Source organism: Carex rostrata, chromosome 32 (genome assembly GCF_964058835.1).
Source record: "Carex rostrata chromosome 32, lpCarRost1.2, whole genome shotgun sequence".
Classification (NCBI taxonomy): domain Eukaryota; kingdom Viridiplantae; phylum Streptophyta; class Magnoliopsida; order Poales; family Cyperaceae; genus Carex; species Carex rostrata.
This window is the reverse complement of record NC_135949.1, coordinates 402,767-427,392: the sequence shown is the minus strand read 5'-3', so window position 1 is coordinate 427,392 and position 24,626 is coordinate 402,767. Positions and strand designations below refer to the sequence as shown.

General features: G+C 34.0%; 3 protein-coding genes and 1 pseudogene across 6 annotated transcripts; all 4 read right to left on the bottom strand.

Annotated features, from left to right (window-relative positions):
- Positions 1-1,439, bottom strand: LOC144547747 (uncharacterized). The gene is made up of 3 exons (XM_078296445.1): positions 555-1,439; positions 347-477; positions 1-253 (listed from the first exon to the last, which is right to left on the bottom strand). The coding sequence occupies exons 1-2, from the start codon at positions 1,437-1,439 to the stop codon at positions 415-417; spliced, it is 948 nt and encodes a 315-aa protein (XP_078152571.1). The 3' UTR covers positions 1-253; positions 347-414.
- A 2,554-nt stretch (positions 1,440-3,993) lies between these two features.
- LOC144547746 (putative F-box protein PP2-B12 pseudogene) lies at positions 3,994-5,331 on the bottom strand (annotated as a pseudogene). Its single transcript, XR_013509147.1, has 3 exons — positions 5,047-5,331; positions 4,829-4,950; positions 3,994-4,494 (listed from the first exon to the last, which is right to left on the bottom strand). The product of XR_013509147.1 is annotated as a putative F-box protein PP2-B12 pseudogene (transcript).
- A 6,896-nt stretch (positions 5,332-12,227) lies between these two features.
- Positions 12,228-20,253, bottom strand: LOC144547842 (Trimeric LpxA-like enzyme). Of its 3 annotated transcripts, none has more exons than XM_078296524.1 (16): positions 20,114-20,253; positions 19,526-19,713; positions 18,611-18,844; positions 17,806-18,120; positions 17,179-17,286; positions 16,494-16,686; positions 15,938-16,200; positions 15,355-15,484; positions 15,167-15,243; positions 14,789-15,049; positions 14,595-14,668; positions 14,186-14,274; positions 13,958-14,040; positions 13,409-13,480; positions 12,852-12,977; positions 12,228-12,424 (listed from the first exon to the last, which is right to left on the bottom strand). In XM_078296524.1, the coding sequence occupies exons 2-16, from the start codon at positions 19,658-19,660 to the stop codon at positions 12,383-12,385; spliced, it is 2,202 nt and encodes a 733-aa protein (XP_078152650.1). In that variant the 5' UTR covers positions 19,661-19,713; positions 20,114-20,253; the 3' UTR covers positions 12,228-12,382. The 3 variants fall into 3 exon arrangements, with proteins under 3 accessions (XP_078152650.1, XP_078152649.1, XP_078152651.1); XM_078296523.1 differs by having other exon boundaries at positions 19,526-19,681; XM_078296525.1 differs by having other exon boundaries at positions 19,526-19,665; positions 20,114-20,152.
- A 2,384-nt stretch (positions 20,254-22,637) lies between these two features.
- Positions 22,638-24,626, bottom strand: LOC144547745 (F-box protein PP2-B1-like). Its single transcript, XM_078296444.1, has 3 exons — positions 24,474-24,626; positions 24,246-24,367; positions 22,638-23,112 (listed from the first exon to the last, which is right to left on the bottom strand). Exons 1-3 carry the CDS (start codon positions 24,624-24,626, stop codon positions 22,638-22,640), a joined length of 750 nt encoding a protein of 249 aa, XP_078152570.1.

The window sequence follows — 24,626 nt, the reverse complement described above, 5'->3', positions numbered from 1 at the left end:
AAACAAGATGCATAAGCCGGTTCATTTTCAAACGATTTCTTGTTTTTGTATGGATCAAAGCGAATGTGGACCAATTTCTCTCACAATGTGAGGAAGAGACCGTTTGGCTTAAAATTCGAATGGCAATAGTTGCTAAATTTGGACATTCTTCTCATCCATAGATATTCCACCATTCAGCCGGAGGGCACTGTTTTGCTGCTGTTAACATTTTCTCGGTAGAAAATGTTCCTAATCTTCTACGATACCGTTCAGCCTGCAAATAAATTTATTCTCATAATATATAAATATTAGAGATTAATAATAGTGAATATTCCATATCAATAAAGTTTGCACAATAATAATTTACCTCTCTTTCTGCGCTAATTTGTTTAGCCAAATCAGGTTGTAATCTTGCAATGACATTTCTAAGGCCTCTCAATACTTCAGTGTCATTTTGAACTGCTTGTGAGAATTGGAATCGCAGATTGAGAAAATATCCTGAAAAGTTAATGATATTACATAAGTATTAATAAAAAAAATATAAAATAGCTTATTATTTTAAATAAATATTTTACCTGCTGCATGTATATCTCGGTGAAGTGTTTTTTCCCATCTTTATCAATTATTTTCCACCATTGTTTGCTGCGTCTTGCACCAATACTCTTTTTTATTTGATCTTTCGCACGATCCATTGCTTCATATAAAAAACCCATTTCGACTTTGTCATCGCAATCCACCATTCGTAACACTTTAACTAGTGGCTCAAATAGTTGAATTGTCTCAGCAACAGAAATCCAATATCTTTCATTGAGCAAAAGATCTCTCACATTTTCAGCACCTTCTTTGTCCTTCTTTGTTTTCAACTTTCGAACTTGTTCAATCCAATTTGACTTTAGACCCATCTGTACAAGTGCATCCTTAAATGTGTATATGCTTTGTAAAGTAATGAAATTTGTTGCAAAGCGTGTGATACCGGGTCTAAGCAACTCCCGATTGTTGGTAGCTTCATGCATCAAATTAAGAGCCCACTGATGATTATATATAAAATTTGTAAAATTTTGTGCCTTTTGAACAACATCTTTTATTTCATCAGTGTTACCAATATCTTCTAACATGAGATCAATACAGTGGGCGGCACATGGTGTCCAAAATATGTGGCTGTAATGATCCATGAGAAGGCTTCCTGCTTTCTTAAAATTTGCCCCATTGTCGGACACTACTTGGACAACACGAGTGGCACCAACTTCTTCAATCAAACTGCAAATGTAATTTGCACTTTTGTAATTATTCGTTGCATCAACAGATTTCAAAAATACCGTTCCTTCGGTACAATAAACCAAAAAATTAATAATATTTCTTTTATTATTAGAGGTCAATCCATCACACATTATGGTACAACCAAAATCATCCCAGTGGCTATGAAAGTTTTTTATGTGATTTTCAATTTCCCCAACCTCCATTGGTAGATATTTATTATAAATCTCATATGACTTTGGTGCACAGACCCCAGTTATTCCTGTGTTGCTTCAATAGCCTTTTTAAAGTAGGCACTATCCGCAACATGTGCAGGGATACCATCATGAACAAAGAACTTTGTCCACGCTCGACCTAAATATTGTTTTGCATCTTTTATAGCCCTTAGCACAACATTAGAAATTTTGGATTGTCGACTTGTTTGTTTTGAGTGTAAATAATCATCGACCATAGGTTGCCTATTAGCCGTCTCGATCCCTACATTCAACAGTCTCTTATTACGACCACCAAACCCTTCAGGCGCACGCATAGAAGCAAAGCGCCCTAACTCTGCTCTAGAAGATCCTTCGCCCCCCCTACGTTGAAATTGTTCAACTCTGTGAGACTCTCTACTTTCTCTTAGAGCCCTATGAAGTTCGGGATCCGAGACATCCTCATCCGATAAATTTTCTGGGACTCTTGTCAACTCATCTGCTATTATTTCTTGTCGTGCCCTTGTTCTTTGTTTTTCTAGTTTTTTTCCTCGAACATATTGATTAAATTGAGCTTGAATTTCTTTTGGGACTTGAGTACATATCATAACATTACCCTTTATCCCACCCAAATGTTGTTTTCCTCTATAAATTCCACCGGAAATGATTCTATGACACCACTTACATTTTACCCTTTGTTTATTAGCATCAACTGCTTCAAAGTGTTCCCAACCAATATCTTCTACTCTACATGTCGATTTGCCTCTATCAGCCATATCTAAATTAAATAACAAGATATTATAAATTAATTAATTATTATGTCTATGATCCTAGTGTTAAAAAAATTATGGAGAACAAAATTAATTAATTATTATTAGCTATTGACAAGTAATTTTCAGAACAATCGACAGAAAATTATCATAATTTATAATATATAAAAATTATAAGAGGTTGCAGAAAAAAAATACAATTAAATGGAAAATTGCTGATTTTTTTTCATCAGTAGCATAAAAAAAAATGAGAGCACCTGAATTAGTAGCGCAACCAGAACTGAGAGCACCTGAATGAGAGCACTTGTAATTAGCACCTGGAAGTGGCTGCCAATAAAACCATTTATAAAGAGAAACCTGGAAGTGGCTGAGTCACATGTGTTTGTTTTTATTGTTAATAATGTATTTGTTTTTATTGTTAATACTCACTAAATTTTCATCAGAAGAACTCTAGTAAGTCACATGCATAATATAATGAGCATCACATGCAAGAAAAAACAAAATGAACACTAGTCATGCTACTGTTGAGGGCCTTTCATTAAAAAAAAAAAGAATGAGGGTCTTTCACTAAAAAAAAGATATATACATATTAAGTTCTGAATAAGAAAAACATCAAGGGCCGATTTAAAAAAATGCCAAATATCAAACACCCTTCTCACGTCTTCGGTGTTCTTCTCCTCCTGCACGACTTCGGTGTTCTTCACTTCTTCTCCCCCTTCTCACCACGGTGGCAAAAATCAGCGCCTTCTCACCATGGTTCGAAAAATCAAGCTCAAATGGCGCGTCTTCGGTGCCTTCTCCTCCTGCGCGCCTTCTCTCCCTTTCGGGCTGCCTTCTTCTTCTCTGAATCGGCACAGAGGTGGATTCAAATGGCGTGATTTTCTCTGAATCGGCACAGAGGTTAGTCAAATTGAAATTTTTTTGCTTTAAATCGTTTGAATCGGTGTAAATCGGACCGAAAATTGGAAAATCGGCCGATTCGATCACTGTTCATCCGATTTTTTTGAAAAAAATCGCACAAACTTGAGAATCGGGCAAAAATCTACTCGATCCAGCCCAATTCCGAGTTGAATCGGCCGATTTGACTCGGAATCGACCGATTTTTCGAACTATGATATTAGGTATGAATACTTGATGTGTTATAGATGAATACTTGATGCATTATAGATGAATACTAGCGCGCGCCAGTTGTAAAATCTTTTAAATATTATGTGGTCCCCAAATAGTAAGTGGTCTTCCTAAGTAGTTAGTAATTATTGTAGTTAATAACTGGGGGATAAAATGGGAGATTGTTACAGGGGGATAGCTAGGTGCTCCCATAAATTATATCATTTGTATTCTATCTAAAAATGAAATCAAGAAATACAATTAAATTTCCTCATAAATTTCAATCTCTTATTTTTAGCCTGTACTTGAAAACCCTAACAAATGAGGCATTAAACATAATTTGTTTGACGACCCTCTCTAGCTAATATATATATACAACTGAGGGATTGATATTTGTTTACAACTTAAAACCGAATAATATAATAAGGAGTTGAGATCCTCTAAGCCAACTCGATCAAAATTTGAAGCACGTACGTAAGGATCTCAAAACAGTCCTTGAATTTTCAAATTGATCCAGATTGGCTCGGATTCTAATATAAATCGGTTAAATCAATTAATAGACAGTTGTATTTTTCATTTTTCTTACAATAACAAGACATCAATGACATTTTATAGTTGTGCATTTCGGATTTGATCATCCATTTGCGTACTTAATATTTGAAAAAAATGAAGGCCTCAGACTTTGAGCAATTAATAATAATTAAGTAGTAATGAATTAATGCTTAGGTCTAATCTCAATGCCTTGTACAATTAGTCCGCTTTTCCAATATTGGCCATCAACCTCTCTTAATCTCATTTCTACCTCTCCATGATCATCTTCTCCATAATTTTCAGTGTAAAATTCTCCCATCTCCACCTCCTTCCACCCATCGCTTCTCTCCTTTGGTGTTACTGCACCGCCATTGCTAATTTCTACCGTCTCATGCGGCACCCGCCATTTCCTAAACCTTTTTCCCGTGTGCATTTCATGGAATGTTTGGAGGCACACATGACTTGTGCTCACATGCTTACCGACAATCACTGATGCCTGTTGCTTCACTTTTCCGAGCGGACAACCAAGACCGCATGATGTCTCCGTCAACTTGTAGACGAGATATGCACCATATCTTGTTTTAGGAGAGAGCGCTTTACAATCGATCTTGCCCACAATATCTAACCAACATATCTCTATTAGCTCCGCTACCTCAGCAAACCTACGTGTGTAATATATTTTTGAAATAGGCACTGAGTTAGCGAGCATGCATATGCATAATTACCAGTGCATTAATTGTACAATGATAGATAAAACTTAAAAAGTGAGTGAAATGTGAAACAATCAATCAATAATGACGCATCTCTAGTTCTCTTTTCTTTTTAGATATATATCATTGGTGATATATATTACAATGCATAATATTCATAATGGCACATTTTACTGTTCTTCCTAATTAACTACTATATATGATATGCTATATATCTCTACAAACAATACAATCTAATTTGCAGATTGTAATTAAATTGGAAATGAACAAAAATTAATGAATGTACCTGGAATCAGGGAGAGAAGTCCAGAGCCAGTAGGAAGGAATGGAATCTATGAAAGCAATCTCCAGCGCTCTCGCAGATATCATGTAGCATTTTGCTCCAGTGGATTTTTCTAATCCGAAGCTCTAATAGTAATACATCGATCACAAATCAATTCAAGTAAGTAACAATCATTACAAAATCACGTATTAATTAATTCATCAAATTAGGTAATTGCTTACCATTTTGCCCCCGTCAATGAGCACATGGCGATCGCTAAGCTTGATGAAGAGATCCTTCTTGGAACAGAATACGACGGGATCAACAGCACGAGACAAAATGGAGAAACAATCCGATGGAAGAAATTGTTGCCACGTGGCGTCAGAATCCACCGCTGAGCGGAAGCCAGGAGAGGCGAGGGACAAGATGCAAGCGTCACGTGGAGTGGTGAGAGAGATCACGTGAGAAACGCACTCCTCCGGGAGAGAATCAATCGGAGAGAGAGAGAGCAATGAGCCTTCCTTCATTTTCAATTCGTCTCGTTTGTTTGTTTCCCTTTCTTTTCTGACAGTTGCAGTTGAAGATTTGCAATTGACGTAGATCGCATGACGGCGGAAGGGATATAAATAGCAGCTAGCATGACGATAACAGCTGTCTTTTCCTCCATTTAAAATAAAATGGAGACGTCCAGCCTTCCTTTATTATGTAGCAATGGAGATGTCAAATGCTCAAAAGCCGGAATGGGGGAATTAAAACAGGAGAAAAAGTAAGAGAGCAGGACCGGAGCCTCTCTTTTTTGTCCCTTCAAATAAATAAATAAATCAAAGTAATCCCTTTTCCTTGCAAACAATATTTAAGGAAAGGTACAAAACCTTACTAGCTAAGTATCAACAGTGTGTCTGGTATTCATCCAATTAATGCTATTCCTTTTCTTTAATTAATGCGATTGGTCTGTTCTGGCATTTTCTGGAATTATGTGGTTATGAATTCTATTTATTGTTGACATCTTACCGACTGATTTTAATAAATTGTTAGAAGAGAACAAAATTAAAAAGGTCAAAACATTATTTTAAAAATTGTACACTATTGAAATTTGAAACATACTAATTGATAGTTTTATATATTTATCATACGTAATATAAATGGTATAAAATAATCAAAATAATCAAATTGATATATATATATATATATATATAGAGTACGGCTAACGCGCTTCCTCTAGCATATGGGCCGAAATGCTTCCGGTAGAAAGTTGAAATTTCAAAATCCAAAAAGTCGATCTGAACCATTCATCTTCTTCTCCATATTAATATCTGCTTGGAGACCAAATTTTACATTTTTCTGAAATTTTTTACTATTTATTAAGCCATTTTGAAAATCGCTGATCCAACGGTAGCTTCTGATTTTTACTGTTTGGTAAGCCACCGTTGGATCAGTGATTTTCAAAATGGCTTAATAAATAGTAAAAAATTTCAGAAAAATGTAAAATTTGGTCTCCAAGCAGATATTAATATGGAGAAGAAGATGAACGGTTCAGATCGACTTTTTGGATTTTGAAATTTCAACTTTCCACTGAAAGCATTTCGGCCCATATGCTAGAGGAAGCGCGTTAGCCGTACTCTATATATATATATATATATATTCTTCTTGTAATACTTATGGGACTCCAATTATAGTTAAAATTTCTAGGGGTTTCTAAAAGTATCTAATAAAATTGACTTTTATTTTGTTATGGAAACTGAGAAAAAAATATTCGAGATCAGAAAATAGGAACAGCACTAAATCTGACAAACTGAATCCAATAAACATACCCTACCTAAGATTCAAAAGAGCTCAAAATTTATTGATCCAGATCATCTCTGACATGACACATGCGACAAGCTGATAAAATTAATAACCGGATTCCCACCTGACCCGATCCAAAATAAACACATAAAATTAATTAAACGAAAAAAAATAGAGAAAGAAATAAGCCTACAAAAAAAAAAATTAACCATATAAATCATGAATGCCAGCAATCTCCCTTGCTTAATGTAGGCCTATTCGCAGCCGAATCTATAGCCAAGCCAGATGTACTTGGTCACTTTCATTATTTTAATTTTTTAATCATTTATATTGTAATTTAAATGAATTGTTTTTTTTTAAAGTGATTATATAATTCATCATCCTTAAAATGTGTGCTTAAAATTTAGTGGTTAATTAGAATTTTACTTTGTAGCAGTCAAAATTTAAATTCAAATTTGAACTACCACATATTATATATTGAGGAGGGTTCCAATACTTTTGTTTTTTGTGCCCATGTCTTTATTTTTTAAATATTAATAACTTCATATTTAAAACTCAAATATTAAAATAAAACTGTTAGATTTTTAATATCACTTTATCTATGCACATATAATAGATCACAACATTTTGACTGTGTTTTGATCAGTATCAAGAGCTTACAAAAAATACATTGATATGAATAAATTCTGGATGTTAATTTTTTGCTGTGTACTGTAGGTATAGGATTATTGGATCAATTGAATACAATCACTTTTAAATTTATAAACCTTAGTATACAATAGTAGGTCAGTTGTAATCATACAACATATCCTTGTAGTAATAAAGGTATCGATCCAAAGACAACGGAAAATATTATTTTTTACTAAATTAATTAATTCTAAAATAGTGCAATAAAAGTAAATGGGGGGGGTGTTTGAAAATTAATTTTGTGGGTTCAATACCCAAAGTGAGAGTTGAATATAAATAAAACAATTTAATAAAACAAACAAATAAAAAGAGTTTTATGGTTTAATGAGATAGAAGTCTAGAGGCTTTCAGCATACAATCACTTGGCCAAATCAACACTTAAATATGGGATTTCCAAATCAACACTTAAATGTTGGTTTCTAAATTCATGTTTGCAATTATGGGGTTTCTAAGCCTTAAATATAAAAAATGGTCACTTTCGTAAATTAATGGCATGCCTAGATAATTTGGATTTCACGATTAAGTCTTTTACCCTAGCTATCTACACCATAAGCGCATGTTACCCTAGTTTATCCCTAAATATCAATATTTCACGATTCTTCATACTAATATTTGGTTCAATTCTAGGGGTCCCAATCAAATACGAGGCTTCACGATTAAGTTCTTCACCTCAATTCAACATTTGTTTCTTATGATTCCGGACTAAGAAATAGATTTGATCATTTATAATCTTAATCCTAAGGTTATTCATGTATATAATTTGGTACTATCAATTATTTGATCCTAGCACCTTAAGTTTGTTAAGCCTAAGCTGGACGCTAATTAACAAGCACACAAATCATACAAGAACATGAATTATAAAATCAGCAAGAATAAACATACAAGCGAACAATCATCATAAAGAAAAATATCCAACTAAGATAGATTTTAACACAAGTTCATGTTTAAAGCCTAAGTCCCTAGAAAAGAAATCTAGCCTCTCATTGGTGAGCTAACATTCAAAAAAAATACAAGAGTAAACATGATAAAAACTGAGAAAAACAAGAAAGATAATATAGTACATCAATCTCCTCGCTTGCTGATCCTTGTCTTCACCTTTTCTCGCTCAAGAAAGACTTTAATCCTTTGCTCCAATCTCCTTCAATCACGCGGAGAAGATAGAAAAATATAAAAAGTGTTAGCTTGTAATAATCTAGAAGTCAGTAATATGATAATTTATCATATAAAGCTTTGTTCATGAATTGAGTGATTAATAAACTGTCATTTTATTGCTCTGAGTATTATTGCATTTATGAATCATTTCTTTTACTGACTAGAGTCAATAACTGGAATTGTGAAACTTCATAATATAGATGATATATATTCTTAAAAGTCTCTGACCGAGGTAATTAGCAGTAATACTAATTAACCATTACAAGGTTAGTATATGGATTAAAAGATGGCTAAGTTTAATTTACAAATCATTTGACAAGAGATGTCATTTTAATCACATAGATACATGTTCCAGGAACATGGTATTTGACAGACCTCGAATGAAACATTAAATAGAATTGTGTACATGTCATTAATGTTTTCATTCAGTGTTAAGTTCTAAAGTATGAGGTATTCATCTTTCCTACTAAAAGATGCGTATGTGTGATTGTTATCTAACGCTGTCGGTAAAACGCAGTCATAACGGTAGCTCTTCGGTATACATAGCTTAGCTAAGGTAGTGATAGTTTACCGAAAGTACTATTGTCCCTCGTATCTCTATACGAGTTATAGCATCACTGGGCCCCTTGGTAGAGTAAGATTATCTGCTAGCGGTATAATTACAAGAGTAATTATATTTGATAATCTGCTCAAGATCAAGAAAATATTAAGTTTGCAAGTATGACACATACCTACCTTGAAACTGATCTGATAGCTATGAGACGAAAGAATTAATACGAGTAAAATAGTTTACTGGATCATTGTATTGTACAGTACAGCATCATCTGTATAATTAGATGATCATAGTGCATTCTTCTAGGTGCCTCCTATGATTATAGAAGTTAGAACAGTTTTAACTCTATTACCAACATAACACAGATCCTATTGGGTCACACCGTATAGGAGCTACTCGGAGAATCTTATTGATTAATTATAAATTTATTATGATTAATAATAAGATGGTTATAATTAATTATACGTGATATAATTAAATTATAAATGTCATATGAGATGACAAGCAAAAATAACGGTTAATTTATAAACGTACATGGTACATTGTATAAAAGTTACCGAAACAACAATCGCATTTTGGTATTTTCGCATGTCATCCTTACCCGCATGACATGTTATCATCCTTATCCACATGACATGTCATCATCCTTATCCAACCAAGGGCATTTTGGTCTTTTCACTTTAGAACCTCCTTACTATTCATGGGGTATTTTGGTAATTAGGCAACCGACTCTATGGCCTATATAAAGGCATGGGGTGTAGAGAGAGAAATCACTAATTCACTCGTATCTTTTCGTGTCGAATCGGATTGGTATTTTCTCTCTTTCTCGGTTTCTCTCCCAAATAGTGTTTCAGTTTAGAAAAGGATGTTATACATAATCCACGTATAATCTTGCGGGTTGTTGAGAAGTATATTTTCGGGATTAGTGAATAGTATTTTTCCGAATTTTGCAGTATTTCATATTTGCTTATTAGTGAATCTAAATAACTGCAAATTTGTGTTTACGTATTTTTTTTCTTTTCTTGGTGAATAGTATTTTGTAGAATCCCGCGGTTTACCGTATTTCTGACAAAAGAAATAAACCGCTCTCCGGTTGGTCCTGGTGGATAACCAATAGAGGCATCAGTCGTCTGATGCTCCAAGACGAGTCATTCCCTGAGTCGCTCTTCTCGCTTGGTCTGCATTACAATTGGAATTTGGAAACAAGGTATAAATGTTATATTAATCTATTTAATTGGTAAGTAGATTAAAGTTTTAGAAATCAATTATGGAGTAGATATGTAAAATGATTAAATTGGGTTTTGATGTCAAAGGAATACGGAAGGTGAACCGCCTTGGAATGTTTCCTGACAGACCTCGTTTAATTCTTGGCTTAAGTTAGAAGTAAAATTTTTATTTTATGGTCTTTCCGCATCTTAAGCTAATTAAAGGGTTTAAACAGTCAAAACCTAACAAAAAGATGTGTAGAATAAAAGGTAAGTTCAAAGATCTCTTTCCCTGCTGTCTTCCTGCCAATATATAGTTATTTTCGTGTCTTGGGAAACAATTTCCCAAAATCTGGAAGCAAATCTGAGGAGATATCGCGAAATCAGACCAGATTGGCATTGGTGTGGCCTCTTATGCGGCCTTCACAAATTCTTTGCAGCCAGTACAATTTTCCTGCAGCCTGCACAAAATGGAGAATCGGCTGGAAATCATGAAGGATTTTGTGCAGTCCGCACAAAATTCCTTAAGGCCGCACGAAGACCCGCACAACTCTCTGTCTTCAAAGGAGAAAACTTGATAAATTTCGAATTTTATTTTTCGGTTTGAATATATTTTGTGTGGCCCACGCAAAATTCCTATGGGTTGTACAAACACCCGCAGAATTGCTCATTTTTCTCGATTTCTGCAATTTAAAAAAGGTAAAGGCAATAATTTGATTCTTCCGTATATTCTATACTAAACTAAACTAAAATACAAGGGATTTGGTGCAGTTTTAGAGGTAAAACCCTAACCGAAAGTATATATAATTGAGGCTTATCATTTTTCAACTTATTGATTCACACAAAAACGAAAACAAAAAGTAATAAATTTTTATGTGTATATGGAGAAAAAAAATTAATATAAACCACATCTAACGGGTTTATTTTGACATATAATTTTAAAAGTTTTGTTGTTAAAAATTAAAAAATAGAGACATAATAAAAACATTTTCAATCTAAATTTTATGTTAGTTAATATAGTAACAGCAAGGAATCAGAAAAGTACCATTTTAGAGTCCGCCCGCCTTTAAATTTTGGGGCAGTGCTTTTGAATTGAAGGATAATCAATTAAGCAACTTTTCTTTTTAAGAAAAGTAACAGCAAGAAAGGAGCTATCAAAGACCTTTTTGATATAAGATAAATGACATATCTACGCAATCCACGCGAGTAACACGTCTGATCTCCACACTCTCTCTTCAACTTTGCTTACTCGCGTTGCTATAAGAGAAATCCATGAATTTTAAATTTTAAATAGTGTTAGGGCTTTTTGACGCCTCAAAAGATGGAGTAATGATTTTGATCACCCAAAATATCTGCCAAATATTATCACCATCCTTGAATTTTCCCTTTCTTGTATTGTTTATTTATACATTATTTTTTACGTTTAATGTCTTCTATGAATAAATGTCAACATGTAAATGTTTCCTATAAATATATTTTTTATTTTCATAACAGACTAATTTTAAATATTTTCTCCTCTTGCATGCAGACATCTTCAAGCTTGAAATTGATCGTTTCAAATGTTTTTTTTAAGAAGGCACTAACAGTTTTTTTTTTTTTTTTGTGATCATACCTTTTACAATCGCCTAACCACTAACCAACCATTTTTGCCTCCACTAAGAGAGTTTCCTTTTTGGAAAAATTTCATCACTATCAATTAAGTTGCTTATGGTTAGTTCCATTAGTTTATTTATATTACCTTAATAATTGGTGTTACCGAATCAAAATAATAAGTTCAACCCATTTGCTGTAATGTTGCCACATGTTTGAATCCCATTATGCCATACAAACAATCCAGTTCTGAGTGACTATATGAGGTGCAATATTATGAAATGAGATTGATGTGGCGAAACAAACCAATCACCAAGTGAAAATAATGGTTTGGTTTCAACAGAAAAGTGGAAGTATGGGGAAAAACCAGCACAAACTCAAAAAGCAAAGACAAACACATTCACAAGCCCACAAAACCAAAATAAATGGGAAAAAAAAAAGACGAGCCTAATTGAGGCAAGCTAACTTCTCAAATAAATCACACTGAATATAAAGTAATTAACAATATTATTTATAATACATAAATAATTTGGTCCCTCATCCCACATTTTCTAAGCAAAAAAATTTTTAAGCCTTAAATTCCAAAATTGGCTTAAAAATGTAGCATCACTCATCTTCATCATCCTCTTCTGGAGCTTCTTTGAGCCACTGCGCCCATTCACATTCAAAATCAAATTATTTTCGATTAAATGGTCATAATAGCTTAGAACTGACAATTAAACCAAGCATGAAGTACCGAATATTAATGGCAGGTCAAGGTGGCACTATACAATACCTTTTTGTGTTTTGCTTCTTCACCATTAGAAACCTAATATCTCACTCATCTTTTTTTTTTCTTTTTTCTTTTTTTACATCAGATCACAGTTCTTTTGAATATAATAATTAAATTAGGATATTTGGTAAGAACAGGTGCATTACAGGTTTAAATTGTTACAATAGACAAGTATGCAACTTTCCTAGCAACAATCTAAACATCTTAAAGAAGCTTGCTATGGAAGTCATTTGCAAATTGGGATAAACTGGGTAAAATTTGCAAAGATACCCAAAATTAACATAACTTGAGGTTAGAGAATACCTTTAGAAAAGCTTCTGACTGCTTGACGAAGACCTTGTCAGACTCATCAGCCTCAGCCTTTTCTGACTCCCATTTAAGAATGGCATCCTCAGTTATTACTTCCTTGTCATATAGCTGATGCAAAACCTGTCAAATCAAACTAAATTAGTATGTACCATGCATGACTGTACCAGTACACAGCATGTGCAGGATTAGAGACTTAGCACAGAAATTTTGACAATCTAAAATTTCAAAATATCAGTTTACAAGATTTCTCAAGTTTGATAAGATCCATCAGACTTTGACCATATACTGTTAAACCAGAGTACTTCAAATTTGTTATGTTTGATCACACAAACGTATTTAAATCAGAAATAGAATCATTATGACAAAGTTTATATTCAACATAGTTAAAATACCACAAAGAAGGTTCAAAATATAAGTTGTTATTTTCATAAAAGTAAACATCAAATCTTTTACATGCAAGAACAATCTGTAAATACACAAAAGGCTCTGAGGCAAAGGGAATAGCATATGCTGGAAAGAATGAAAAAGAATAGAAAGAAAGAAATAGATACCGAGGAGAATATAGGAGAAAATTCTCTGGCAGTCTCCATGCACATCTCCTCAAACTTCAATATGACTTCTATCTGCACAACAAATATGCGAGTAATCTTCAGTTGAATTAAATTTTTAGCAGCATTGCAGCAGTAAAACACAGTACCAAAGTAGCAGCAATTGTGCCATGTCATTTTCTCTCTCCTTTTTTTTTGTTATGCACAAAGGTTAAATCCTTTGCTCGCAGGAAAAATATTAGATAAAATATGTTACAATTATAGAATGCATCAAAAAATTCCATATAATCTCTCTTTCTAAATTAAATAAAATAACATCAAATATGAGCTGCAAGCAAATACATGTCCACAGACTGAAATTGAATGGGGAAGTTCCTTGGACATTTACTTGTGAATGCTTGTTTTCCCAAACAGAAATCAATTATATATCTAAACAGTGTAATATTATTATTTTCAAATAAAATAATCCAGAAAATTCTACAGCATCATGCTTATTTCACACTAGTACAGATCACTTAAACATTAAGCATAGATGAATCTACAAAACTTTACCTCCTCATCCACATTTGTTATGAAATACTTCAACAGCCGCTTTGATTTCTCAATTGCATCAATGGTTGCCTTTAGCAAGTTGGCTGAACATTTATAGCAAAGAAAAGAGGATAAGGGGGACTTTTCCGATATTAGATGCACATTAAGCAGGAATTATCATTTTACTTCATTGTGCAATTTTTGAAGTATTGAATGTGTCTATTTAGCATAATATTTTATGAAGATTACATTTTGAGTTGGAAGCAACAAGGGCACTCTTAATTACAGATTGGAACACTGCTCCTGCACACTCCGCATGTGATACATTGAATGACAACCTGAAACAAAAAAAAAATATATATATATATATATATATTTATGTCAACTGTTGTTGTATTAATTCTTCTCTATATTATGTACTTTTCATAATATTATATAAGCAGCCATCTTGTTCATATTAATGAAGTCAATTTACTAAGTACAATATATGTACATTAAAAAGTCAATTTACAATGATTTACTAAGCTCTCTTGGGGGAAAACTTATGATTAAAGCTCGGCTAGAAAACCAAAAGAGCACAAAATTTGGATACCAGATCAAACATAACATCAACCTATACAAAACACAAACTAATGATCAATTGATTAAATAAGCACACCTGAGTGAATTGATTTCCAATTGCACATTTTCCTCAGCCACCCCACCAAGAGCTCTCTCAAATGTTTCCTCAACCTGAGAAAACAAGCAAAAAAAAATAAGAAAGAAATAAAAAAGACCATGAAGTCCTTGGTATGGGAAGTATGCAAATTCACACATGCAACAAATAAAAAGCTATTAGATAGATGTACATACCTCTTTATCAAACTTCGCAACATCTCCTTTGTATTCACCGTCGCTATCATCAAAATTGGTGCTCCTAGTCTCAGAAAAAAGCTCCCCAGAATTTGCTATGCCAGTTTGTTCTTCATCCGATGACGTTTCATCTTCATCAAGCATCTTAGCATAGAATTCGTTTAGTTTCTCCGCTGGAATTGGGGCCACAGAGTACCTCCATTCCTCTTCATTTCCAGTTTCACAACTTGTCCATATGTAACCAACCCCAGATAGACCATCCTACATAAAAAGGTGACAAAATTAACAATCGTGGTTACGAATCTGAAAAGAATAAGAAATTAAAATCATTGTGCAACTAAAAAAGTCGAAATATCCTAGTAGAGGAGGGGGTGGTACTTCTGACAATCCTGACTGTTCGGTATCAAATGAAGCATGATCATGTTCGGCATTTGCAGGGCTAATATTAGCAATGGCTGCATGAATAAAATCATGTTAAATATTTGCAAACACAAGCTAACTTTTCTACCAGGATATCAGAAAAAAAAAAAAAAAAAACCATTATGTGAATAAGATAAAAATGTTACATGGGTTATCAATAACACCACTGTCGGTATCTGCATATTCAAGCTCCTCATCACTGTCTTGCTTCCCTGGTTGAGGAAGCAGTGACACCTTGGAGTAGGCTGGGATTGTTTTCTTCTGACCTACTTCAACCTGAGAAATCTTATTTGTTGGTTAGATATCACTACACGCATGTTTTATAAAATGTCAGATGAGAAAGAAGAACACTGAAAACAGATAACTGTGAATGTGATAGAAATTTCATAAAAAAATACTGAGAATACATACATCAGGAGTGAAATAAAAGATACATTGGCACATTAACACTATAAACCAGATCACTCAATTTTTGCACAATTCTAATGCCTATATTGAGGTTGTATCTTGTATGTCTCTAATACAAATTTTTGGTGCTAATTTCAATGATGAAAAGATCACATGCTGTCCATCCAGTGGTGCCAGCATTGTTTCAATTGCAATTTGATCCAATATCTATGCAAACAAAAGGTCTCTCATTTTTTTTTTTTTTTTTCACAAGTCGACGGGCAACACCTTCCCCATTATAAAGCCAAACTCCTACAACATCAACAAAATACTATAAAGTACCTTAAATGACAGTATCACACCGGGCTCGAGAGCAGCACCGGCACGTAGATGGACACCATCACAGACAATTGAATTGCTCAGTCGACAGCCATCTTCAATTGTCACATTATCCCAGATATAACAACCGTCAATGGAGACATTTCGGCCAATAGTGCACAACTCACCAATAACTGAGTTTGACACTGAACTGTTGTCTCCAATGGTTGTACCACTGCCAATTGCACTGAATGCACCAATGCTTGCCGAAGGAGATAAACTGATGTCTGAAAAGATCATCAATTTTACTTTACATCAACCTTTAGATGGAAAAAGATAAATAAAAATTGCCATACAGCACTTGCTATAAGACTACAGTCCCATGGAGTAGCACTATACTGGTGTCAACTACTTTTTAATAATTTCACACTTTAATGAAAACAGTACTAGGAATCACCCCACCCCCAGAAATGGCCAATTTATAATTTTTTTACCATTTCTAGCCCAAGTGAAACTCACCAAAACCCAAATGTAGGGCAATTAACTACCAATATCTCTTTTATGTGATACTTAAACTCACCTGGGGCTTTATATATGCCTTCCCTGTGTAATCTCATTTGTGAGCGATTACCAGTATATAACACATCTGGTACCAAAGGAAAAGACCATCGCTGAATTATGTCCTTGCTTATGGTGTCATAGCTCCTGTAATTGTCTACACGTGCAGTATAGCTTGAATCAATCTCATGCGTATATATCTTTTTTCCCATAATCTGAAAGTATCATCACATGATAAGCAAACGCATCCAAAAAAAAATGACACACATGGTTGAGCTACTCGTGATTAAGTTGAGGTGATCAAAATGAGTCAGCTAATACTATCAGAAAATGTGATTGTTCCCTAACCACCTTACTGGTATGGGTTTTAACAGGTACAAGTACTGGTACTATTTATATGAAACCAACCCATTTCAGTACACCATTCATTATTAAAAGAGATCACACATATAAAGTAACATAAGTTCTGAAAATAACAACAACAACAACAACAACAACAACAATAATAATAATAATAATAATAAATAATTACGAGTGATGATTACTTCGTTGGCTAGCCTACCCCAACATGTTTGGAACTAAAGGCTTGGTTGTTATTGTTATTGTTGTTGTTGTTGTTGATGATGATTACTTCATTGGGATTCACCTTAAAACTTTAAACCCAATATATTGAAAGATAAAAAGAAGGTTGAGGGAAAGGTCTTTACATCATCATGAAGTAATCCCTTAACAAAGTGACGGCGGAGATGTTGATAGTCGAAATTATCCACGAAGATTGTTAGCACCTCAGGTGAGCATATATCTATATAGCAATCCTAAAAAAATTCAGATAAAAAAATTTCTCAGCCTACAATGACTGAAAGTGTTGCTTTGACAATGATCTTCAAAAAGAAATAAATGAAAATCAAGAGCAATTGATCTTATACAATATGGTTCAGAAAACATATAAATTATGTGCAAGTATGGAGAACTTGATGTAGATCTTGCAACATAAAATATGATGAGCAGTTCAGAACCTTGCTTCAACTTCAGATTGTTAAATAACATTGTAGAAGAAAAATAAAGGTAACCTATGGCACCACAAACTTGTCGTAGGTATACTCCACCTTTTTAGGGAAATGATTGTACTAGATTGGTCATGTCAGTAGGAATAGAATACCATTGTATTAATATTACATCATCCTGGTAATGAAGACTCATGTACAAGAGGAATACAGGGTGCTTCTTGTTTTTTGTAAAGGTGCATATTGAACAAAATCAACCTAGATATAACAAGTACACTGAGAAGTACACTCCCGTGCAGTATTTTGCTTAAGGAAAAAAGGAATGTATACCTCCAAGTCAGTTCGTAGATAGAGGGATGGATTATCAGCAAGCAACGACTTATCGAGTGTCACTGCTTGCTTAGAGCTGTCAAATCGATCTTCATAGAATAAAAGTTGCTTTGTCTCAGGATCAATGGCTGTCACTATCTCGTCATTTCCGAGGCGGGTCTGATGGGTTAGAGGCATTGGCTTGGATCTCTTGACAAACATAGTCATAACTGTATCCGGATCCTTCTTCCTCCTGTCCTTGTGAGCCTGGAGCGCCTCTGTAAGGTTCATGTTGCTTATTGTGTCGCCTGTTATTAGAATGAAGTCCCCTCTTATCTTCACAAAAGAAATGAATATGTTATATGAGTTATATGAGGTTGTCCAGCATTAACTATTTTGGGTATCTCATTGTATTAGTTTATTTGACAAAACTTAATGCGTGAGACTCGTCTAACAGAAAAAAAAAATACAAAGAAAACAAACAGAAAGTTTAAAAATGAAAAAATAAGTTGATTTAGTTTGTTAAGGGCAGGTCAGTATGGGCTGCCCTTTACATGCCATTGAAACTCGTGTCTTTCCACTACGTATACCCATTTTTTAACCAAAGTTACGATAATAGTAGATAGCTGGACATCATCCCCTACTCTACTGAAACCCACTCCTTATTTTTCTATCTGCTCAAGGTCATTTCTGCACATCCGGATAAATCGACATGCAAATAATTACAGAATAAAATACAACAAATATAATCTCCAATGGCAAAAACAACACAAGTCAAAACGCTATTTTTTTCTGAAAAAGTTGTATAGTAAAGGAAGAAACGTACCACATTTTTTCCCTCGATGAAACGCAGGGCATCGCCAGCACTAATAGAGAAGTTGGATTCAATGGTGGTGATGGAGAAGCTGGCACGGCTCTGGCCCCAGTGTGACTTGCTTATGTACTCCTTCACCTGCTCAGCATGTGCACAGCAAAAGAGGAACACCTCCTCCGCCCCAACAGACTCCAGCCATGCCAATGTGTAGTCTATCATTGGAGTGTTAACCAATGGCAACAACACCTGGAGTTAAGTGATCAGGCAGTTTTGACATGAATAATTGGAATCGTCTGTATAATCCTGATTACTCAGTTATGTATCGGTATTTTTTACAATGATTGGGTTTTAAGGTTATTTGGGTTAGTTGAGCCTCACAACTCAATTTCTACACCAAGAAAACTGACAACAGTGCCTATGTGAGAGGCTGAGAGGAGTTTCTTGCTTATGCATAATATTTCCCCCATTGTTTTCTCCGCTTTTATGTGACTGTCAATTTTGGGGGGTTTAGGGTGAGTAGAAGATTTGGGTAATATATAGCTTATTTAAAACCTAAAATTGCAATTTCTTTACCAGAACCAGACACATTAAAGGTACATCTGTACCTGTGGAAGAGGTTCAAATGAGTTTGACACTACCATAAGTATTTAGCTTTTTTATTATTAGATTGAGTAGAATAAAACCATGTAGTTTTTTTATTTTTTTAATCATCTGGCAGAACACAAGTTTAGTTTAATAACTGTACATCTGCTTACTTAAAAGGCTTAAAGACATGCAATGCTGCAAAAGGAAATTGACATAAGTGAAAAAAAATATATTAAATTAAATTATCTCGCCAAGCAATGCTGCTAAAGAAAGCTATTTTGTCCTAACCTCCCTAATTGAAAAGTACAACATTAACAGACAGAGACAGAGAGAGGAGATTGCCTTGGGGCGCTCGAGGGTGATCGGGCGGAACTTCAAATTGAAGGTGTCGGCGAGTAGTATGGCCTGGAGCGGCGTCCGGGTGAGCTCCTCCGGATCGTCGGAGGTGCCGCTCTTGCCTCCTTTCTTCTGCGCCATTGTTGCTTCTCAGTGGCGAAGCTAGGAATTCAATCAAGGGTAGGCAAGCATAACTAATATAAATAGTTGTAAATTTTATTTGCTTTAGACAGTAAGCAAATGGTAAATGATAACCAAGAGTCTAAGCAATTCTAATGCTAACCAAGAGTAGACAGTAAAAACCCAATAACCCAAGAAGTAGACAGTAACTCAATTCTAATGCTAATTCTAATGCTAATGCTAATTCTAAAAACCCAATAACCCAATTCTAACGCTAATTCTAATGCTAACCAACTGAATTAGCAAAAACCCAATAACCCAATAAGTAGACCGAATCAGACTGAATTAACAAGAAATTTCGGAACTGAATCAGATTAAAAATCAATTCTAATCATTTAATTGTCAAATTAACAAGAAATTCAAGTCTAAGCAAAACTGAATCAGATTAACAAAAAATTTCGGAATTTGATTTACCGAACAGCAGTAGAGGCGGGCGGCTAGGGTTAGCGGCAGCGGCGGGTACAGGCTAACAGGCGGGCTGGGCGACTGGCGGAGCGGAGGCGGCGGTTCTTTCTCTTCACGCAGCGGCGGTTCTTCTCTTCTCTTCGCTCAATTAGATTTGATTTGTTTGCGGAATCTCTTCGCGCAATTCCTTTCCTTTTCCTCCTTTTTGAGGGTTTTTCCTTGTTGTTTTTTCTCTCTTTTTTCTTTTTGAGGGTTTTCCAAATTTGCAATTGTCCACTCCTCTCATCAGGCCTCAGTTTAGCCGACCGAGTACAATTGAAACGGACGGTTCAGAAATGTTCTTTTAACTTGGAACGAATCTCAAAGCAGAAATAATACTGGCCCTCTGCGCCATCCCGAATGGGCACCTGGGCCAATATTAATCTTGGGCCTGCAGAAAAATAAATAGAGGGAAGTTTATTTTATTTTAATTGTATGGGCCTGGGCTCAATTAATGTACGACCATGTTTTATAATATAATAAAATAATATAAACAAAACCCAACAATCCATCAACAACAATTTCTAATTTTAATAATGAGAGCTTTGAGCATTTTAGAATTAGTCTTGCCGACGATGCCCAATTAATCTGCTTGGAAATATCCGCACTGCCACCTCCCGGAACGGGAACCTATTTATTCAATAGAATTAGTTACATGTCAACTATCGATTTAAATTATTTTATACGTACCATGTTTACGATCGATAATCAAGACAAGTGTTTAGTCCATTGTAAAGATAGGAGTGAGCCAATGAGATGGTGATGGATATATATATGTCAAACACTGGGAGAATCACTGTTAGAGTAACCTTGTAGATATATAGCTTAATTATGTGCTTGGTGTTTGCTTGCTATATATATATGTATTTATACTTACTGTACAGAGTATGTAAATCAAACTTTATATATATAATTAAGCTCACTTGAGCTATTGTAGGGTGAGAATTAAATTCGCCTCCAATCGAAACGAGGCGCATCTGCCAAATCTATCTTTAATTAGTAACCTTGTAGATAGATATCATGTAGCTAGCATTTCGCTGCACTTTATCTTTTCAGTCCAAAACTCTACCGACAAATTCAGACTCAATTATTTTTCATTAGAAACTACATATATATTCGGCAAAGATATTATAATTAGTTTCAACGAACTAATTAAAAGAAAGAGAAAAATACCATTTTGCCTCCATCAATGAGCACATGGCTTTCAGAGAGTTTGAAGAAGAGATCTTTTTTGGAGGTCAAAACGACCGGATCAACAGTCCGAGATAGAATAATGGCAAGTCCGGAGATTTATGCTAATCTTGACCATGATAGTCTATAATAGCCAGAGGACATGATTAACTATCAAATTTTTCCTATATCTCGAAAAAACTCAGATTCGTACTTCATTATGGATATTTATTTAATAAATTTCCTATTAATAAAAATTTCGATGTAAACTTGTGGAAACAAAAGCTGACAACTGCAATTTTTCTCTTGAAACTATTCAACTTGTACATGAACCATTGGATCCTAGTGAAGTTGTGTTTTAAGATAGATTGAATCATCACCTCGGGGAAACGAGTGTGAACATCCCCAATTCAACAGGACCTGGAAATTCTATATATGCCATAATGATTAATGCACCACCGATTGTACTAAATTTACGCCTTGAACATGAATTCAAAAGGAGCTGAAGCAAATTAAGGACAAAAGCCTAAAGCCATCTCCAATTTAAGGTATTAATTATATATGTACCATTGAATAAGCCTCAACTCCAGGCAATGCCACGGAATATCTCAAGTCTTCTGTGTTTTAATTGTTCTGTAATTTTAACACTTTGTGTATTCTAGTCTGCTGCACATTTTGTTTTGTTTGCATCGTGTCAAGGTTACCGAAGTAAGATTCTCGTGTACGTCTCAGATTCTGTCAAGGTTTCAAATGTATATATACTGCATATGACAAGTGATCATCTTGAAATCTTGCACTCATGAAGAGACTGCCAGATGAATATATATATATTATGGCTACAGATCATATTCAAGCATGCATATTGGACCAAACTGGCATCTGTTCTCTTGCAATTAATAACATGCCACCATTTTGATCAGAGAGATAACGCAGGAAGCTCATTTGTGGCTTGCACTTCTTGCTCAGAATTTCCTTTTGTGGTTTTTAAGTTATGCATCGTAAGATTTAATAGTGTTCCGAAATGGATTAGTATCACAATGATTCTGTGAGCTGGCATTCTGTGTTAGTATGACAATAATTCATTATTAAACTTCCCAATAAATTAAAGGTGCTTGTCAATTGAAATGACAAAATTTGTCACCATAAACAAAATCAGATAAACTTCACCATGCAATTGAAAATAATTCCATATTAACTTTGCTATAAATATCAATGTCTCAAACTCACGACAACACAACATTATAAATATCAAATAAATAATTAATAATAATAATAGTAATAATAATAATACTAAGAACAACACAAAATTATAAATATAAAATTTCTAATATTTCGGTCGGATATCTATTCCTTGTATTACTATTCCCGTTTTTAATCCCTGCGGATCATCCTCTTCCAATTTAATCTGCACTTCTCCGTCTTCATCCTTTTCAATAAAAAATTCTCCTAATTCCACTTCCATCCATCCGTCAGCTCTTTCCTTAGCCGATATTGTTCCCATTGTGTCAAATTCCGGATTCTCATGTGCGATCTTCCATTCATTAAATATTTTACTCACATATTTACCATAATCCGGCTCGAGATACACTATGTTTTTGGTAATATTTTTACCAACGGTCACAAACGTGTGTTGCCTTATCTGGCCGACTGGATGGTGATAATATTGGTCATCCAATATTTTAGTGAACTTGTACACTAAATATGCGGCATATTTTGTTTTGGGAGAAAGTGCTTTGCAATCAATCTTTCCACGAATGCCTAACTGACAATGAAATATTGGCTCCGCCACTTCAGCGAACCTATTTATTCAATTGAGTTTTCATGCATAAATAAAGTTAAATATTTAAGAATTTGCATCATTAGACCAAATTTACTAGTACGAAAAAAAAATTAACAAAAGCAATATTGAAAAACTATATACATTGCAATATATAGTCATTTTTGTATATTGGACTATAAATCACCGGATTCAAAGTCCAAATAACTGATCCAAACTGTTCATCTTGTTCGCTATATTCATATATGTGTTTGGAGACCAAATTTTACTATATTTTAGATTTATTGAAAATCATTTTTTATGGTCTAGATTTGTCTGAAAAAACAATGATTTTTAATAAATCTAAAAGAATAGTAAAAAAATCCCAAAAAAAGTAAAGTGATGTGAGCAAAATTTGACATAAAAAAAATTTAGAACTAAATAATTTAAAGATATTGTCGCAAACCATATATTTTAATTAGTATATTATTATGAATGTATGTGATGTGATATTTTGATTTAAAACAAGACTTATGTAATTTACCATTTTCAAGTCTTAGATTACTATTAGAAAATAATTTTGTGCTACTGTGAAAAAAAAAGGAAAAATAAAGTGGTTTTATTTTGTCAAATTGATGAGAAATATTTTTTTTTAATTACTATCGAATAATGTCATATTACAATATCAAATAACAAGTGTAACCTTAATCTCCATCATTTCGACTATTTCCAAAAAACTTAGTTTATATTAATTTATACTAATACAATAATATATGTTACGAATTAAAGAAGTTCAAAATCCTACAGATTCGATATTTATTATAATATTAGCGGATTTTACAAATTTTATAAATGATATCGGTATTTCTTATGATTCATTCCCCTAATAAATTCGCAAACCTTATATTACCCATATTGGAAATATACCCGAATAAATTCGTAAACTTTATAATATCCAAATAGATCCCTAATAAACTTTCGAAATATATCATACTATATTTACGAATTTAGAAGATTATTTATAATTTCTAACTCAGTACTATGCACTAAATTCATGCAACTTAAAAGTTGTTAAAAATGACTTCTCCAATAAGATAAATTCTATAAAAGATATACCTTTCTTTCTTCATCACAAAAAAAAAAAAACTACTTTTCCATATTCAAATAAAATTATACCTTGAATTGTCAAGAGATATGCGCCTCCAATAAAAATGAGGAGCATCAGCAAAATCTATGTCTAACATGCTTGTCGATAGCATGTAGCATTTGGCTCCATTGCCTCTATCGAGTCCAAAACTCTATGGACAAAAGTAAACAATCAATCATTATTTAATTAGAAAGCACATATTTGACAAGTATATATTAATTTTTGCATGTCAAAGAAAATCAAATAAAATTAAGTACCATTTTGCCTCCATCGATGAGCACATGGCGGTTGGAAAGCTGGAAGAAGAGATCCTTCTTAGAGGTGAACACGACCGGATCAACGGTCCGAGATAGAATGGTGGCATAATCTGATGGGAGAAAATGTTTCCACAAGAAGTCGGAGTCCGCCAT